Source organism: Aythya fuligula, chromosome 5 (assembly GCF_009819795.1).
Source record: "Aythya fuligula isolate bAytFul2 chromosome 5, bAytFul2.pri, whole genome shotgun sequence".
Lineage (NCBI taxonomy): Eukaryota > Metazoa > Chordata > Aves > Anseriformes > Anatidae > Aythya > Aythya fuligula.
Window position 1 is genome coordinate 3226496 of NC_045563.1, and position 4179 is coordinate 3230674.

At 66.6% G+C, this 4179-nt stretch overlaps 1 protein-coding gene across 1 annotated transcript; it reads left to right on the plus strand.

Annotated features, from left to right (window-relative positions):
• Positions 1–466: 466 nt before the first annotated feature.
• Positions 467–2714, plus strand: PTGDR (prostaglandin D2 receptor). The gene is made up of 2 exons (XM_032189263.1): positions 467–1318; positions 2416–2714. Exons 1-2 carry the CDS (start codon positions 467–469, stop codon positions 2683–2685), a joined length of 1122 nt encoding a protein of 373 aa, XP_032045154.1. The 3' UTR covers positions 2686–2714.
• The last annotated feature ends 1465 nt before the right edge of the window (positions 2715–4179 follow it).

Sequence of the window (4179 nt, forward strand, 5' to 3'; positions counted from 1 at the left end):
ATCCGCGCCCCCTTCCCACCCCCCTAGCCCCTCAAGAGCTAATCACCCCCTACCTGCACCCCCAGAACCTCACCCCCCACCCCTTTAGCCCCCCCAGGACCTCACCCCCGACCCCTTCCCACCCCCCAACCCCCCCAGAAACTAACTCCCCCCCCCCTCACCCACCCCCCTTACCCCCCCCAGCAGCCCACCCCCGCCCCCTTCCCACCCCCCCAGCGGACCTCCCCCCCATCCCACCCCAACTTTCCCCTACACCCCCCGCTTCCCCTCCGTGCCCCCCCCAAATCCCTAACCCCGGGGCGGGCAGGAGCCGCCCCGGGGGCCGCCCCGAGCCTCTCCGCGCCGCCTCCCCCGTGCCTCCCACCCCGCGCCGGGGCCGGGCCAGTCGGCGGCGGCGAGGAAGAAGAAGAAGAAGAAGAAGAGGAGGAAGAGGAGGAGGAGGAGGAAGGTCGAGGGCGGCAGCCCGATGGCGAGCGAAGGCTACCGGTGCCGGGGAAGCCGTTTCATCGAGAGCGGGCAGTCGGCGGTGCCCAGCTCGGTGCTGTTCGGGGCTGGCCTTTTGGGCAACGTGCTCGCCCTGCTGCTGCTGGGCCAGCACCGCCGGCGCTCCCGCTCGCCCGGCGGTCGCCCCCCGAGGGTGTCGGCTTTCTACGTGCTGGTGAGCGGGCTGGCGGTCACCGATCTGCTGGGCAAGTGCCTGCTCAGCCCCATGGTGCTGGCCGCTTACGCTTACAACCGCAGCCTGAGCGAGCTGGGCTCGCCCGGCGGGCGAGCCGAGGGCGAGCCGGGGGCTCTGTGCCAGCTCTTCGCCTTCCTCATGGCTTTCTTCGGGCTGGCCCCCACCCTCCTGCTGCTCGCCATGGCCCTGGAGTGCTGGCTGTCGCTGGGCCACCCTTATTTCTACCGCCGCCACCTCACCCGACGGCTGGGCGCAGCGCTGGCCCCGGCGGCGGCGGGGCTGTGCGCGCTCTTCTGCGCGCTCCCGCTGCTGGGTTTTGGGGTCCCCATGCAGTACTGCCCCGGCACCTGGTGTTTCATCCGTATGGCCGGCGGGGGGGCCGGCCAGCTCGGTTTCCCCGTGCTGTACGCCAGCCTGATGGGGGTGCTGGTGCTGGCCATCGGGGCTTGCAACGTGAGCAGCATGCGGCACCTCTACGGCATGGCCCGCAGGCAGCCCCCCCGGGGGGCCGCTGCCACCCCCCCGGCCGCTGCCGCCGCCGCCGCCGCCGCCGGCCCCCCCCGCATGGAGGAGCTCGACCACCTCGTCCTGCTGGGGCTCATGACCGTGCTCTTCACCGTCTGCTCGCTGCCGCTCATCGTGAGTACAAAGAGACCCCCCCCCCCCCACCACCACCACCGTCACCCTCCTCCCAGGCCCCTCGTTGCCCCCCCCCAGCACTGAAATCCACCCCTTTGTGCCCCCCCCGAACACCTCGCTCCGGTCCTCTCCAAGCACCCCCCTCCCACCACCCTACCCCTTATTGCTTTACCCCCCCCTTAGGACATCCCCCCCATAACCATCAGTCCGGGGGGGGTGTGGGTTATTGTGTTTAACCCCCCCCCAGCACCCCCCTTTGTCCCACGGGTTGCCTTGAACCCCCACGGACCCCCCCCCATCGCCACCACGCTGTGCCAGAGGGTGTCGGGGGGGGTTAGGGTGTTGCTTTGCCCCCCCCTCGATATCCCCCACCCCATCCCATGGGTCTGGGGATCGCTGTACCCGCCCTGGAAGGACGCCCCCATCGCCACCACCCCGTCCTGGAGGTGTCGGGGGGGTCGGGTCGTTGCTTTAAGCTTTTTAATTAACCCCCCCCATCACCATCCCCCCATCCTGGAGATGTCAGGGGTCTCAGGTCATTGCCTTAATCCCTTTAATTAACCCCCCCATAACTACCCCCCCCATCCCAGAGGGGTCAGGGGGCTCGGGTCATTGCTTTAATTCCCTTAATTAACCCCCCCAACACCACCCCCCCACCCCGGAGGTGGCACTGACCTCGGCTCATTGCCTTAATCCCTTTAATTACCCCCCACCCCCTCCACGGGCAGTGGGGTCAGTGCTTTAGTCCCCTTTTCACCCCCCCCCATCACCACCACCTCATCCCAGAGGTGCAGGGGGGGGGTCGTTTCATTGCTTTAACCCCTTGAACCCTCTCCCTGCCCACTCCCAGGGGTGTCAGACCCTTCAGTAACCCCCCCAAATCTCCCCCCCATGCTCAGAGGCGCTGGGTCCCTTGGAACCTCACCGGATCTCTTGACCCGGGAAAAATCCTCCCCAAAATCCTCCCCAAAATCCTTCCCCAAAACCCACCCCAGAGCTAGGGATCCCTCTGTGGGTTGGGTGGGAACCCTCTTTACCCCCACCCCAAAACCTCTCAGCCCCCCCACGGCCTTGCTGAAGCCTCCTGTTTCGGACAGATCCGTGCGTACATGGGGGCGTTCGCGGCCGACTTCAACGAGAACGCCGACCTCAGCGCCCTGCGCTTCCTCTCCGTCAACTCCATCGTCGACCCCTGGGTCTTCATCATCTTCCGCACCTCCGTCTTCCGCATGTTCGTCCGCAGGCTCTGCCGCCGCCTGGGCTCCCGCAGGGCCACCACCCTCAAAGGACCGGGGCCGGAGGGGGACGCTCGTTTTTGCCCCCTGGGTTGGCGCAGGACGGACGCCCCGCAGCTCGTCTTCCCCTGAGCGCGGCGGGGGCCGCGGGAGCCGGTGAAGATGAGGAGCGAGCCTTCGGCCCCGAGCGGCGCGGGGAGACGGCGCCCTGGGCGGTGGCACGGGGTGGGCGAGTGGAGTTGCTGCCCCGTTTTGGGCTCCGGGGATGCGTGCCGCCCGCCGGAGGAAGCGGGGCCGGGGGGGGGGGATCCCTCCGGGGACCTGCGGATTTTGCAGCGCTCGGCGGAGAGCTTGGGGAGCGCACGGCTGCGGGGTTTGGTGCGGGGTGCCAGGGCTGCGTTTTGGGCAGGAGCACACCGGGGGGGAGAGCCTCGTGCCTCCCCCCTCGGATAAAAGCGGTTTGGAGCCCTGCCCCATCTCCTCATCCCGCACACGATGCCCGGAGAGCTGATGGGGTTGGCCCCGGGGCCGGCCACAGCCCCCTGCGCTGTCCCCGCGGTGCCTCGGGGTGCCCCGGGGAGGAGGATGGGGGCAGCTCCCCGGCCCCTCCTCGGCTCAGGGCTTGCGATTTCCCCGCCGTGGCTCTGCTCTGGAGAATCGATCGCGCCCAGCTGTGCCGTGGGAGGCTGCCCGTAATTATTTTAAGGCGGTATTTATGACGATACCCGCTCTTAATAAGAGCGGCAAGCGAGAGAAAAAGCAGAGCCCAGGATGTATAACCTCGCGGTGCAAGCATGCGAGCAACAGATCCTTTTAATGAAAGCTCCATTTCCCCTCAACCAGGCGTATTAACTGGTGCTTGTTTAACATCTGCCTCCAGTGACCGTTTAGGACAAAAAAATGACGATAACCCCGGTCCCCATCTGCTTAGCGCCCTTGGAGGAGACAGGGCAAATACTTCTCTCCCTCTGTTTAGCCAAGCCTCGCAAGGTGTAGCCGTGTTCCTGCCAGTTCTCACGCGGTATTTACTCTTGTTGTCAAACTGATTTTCCTTTTGAAGGAAGCAACTCGGGTAAATATAGCTTGGGGCTTTTTGGAGGTGACCTGAGCGCTCGTGCTCCGGCTCCGGGACCTGCCAGGCTCTGCTGGTGGAGGGAAGGGCAGGCTGGCGGTACTCGGGGGGGCACCCCCGGCCCTGCAAGATCCCCGGTCTGTGCCCCACAGTGGGGTTTTCTGCGGAAAAAGGACTGAACCGAGGTTTGGTCCTCATTTTGGTGCCCCGTTCCTCGCACGTTACCGACTTGGAGATGGCGCACGTGGGACCCTGCGAGCTCAGGAGCGGCACCGAGGCAGCGCCACGGCTTTCACCGGGCTGATCTCCGCAGCAGGACGGACACTGGCTGGGATAATGGCTCTGCAAAACCTTCCTGCTGGCCCCTGGGCTGGCATCTCCTCCGCCGTGTGGCTCCGTGCACCGCTCGGGATGGGGGGACCGGGCTGGCACGAGCCGTGCCCCCACCAGCAGGATTTGCTCCTGGAGAGCGTGCCGAAGCAGGCTGCGAGCTGGTGCCGCGAGCTGGGTGCTGACTGCGTGTCTGTAAAGCCCGGGACTGTGCTCAGTGCGAA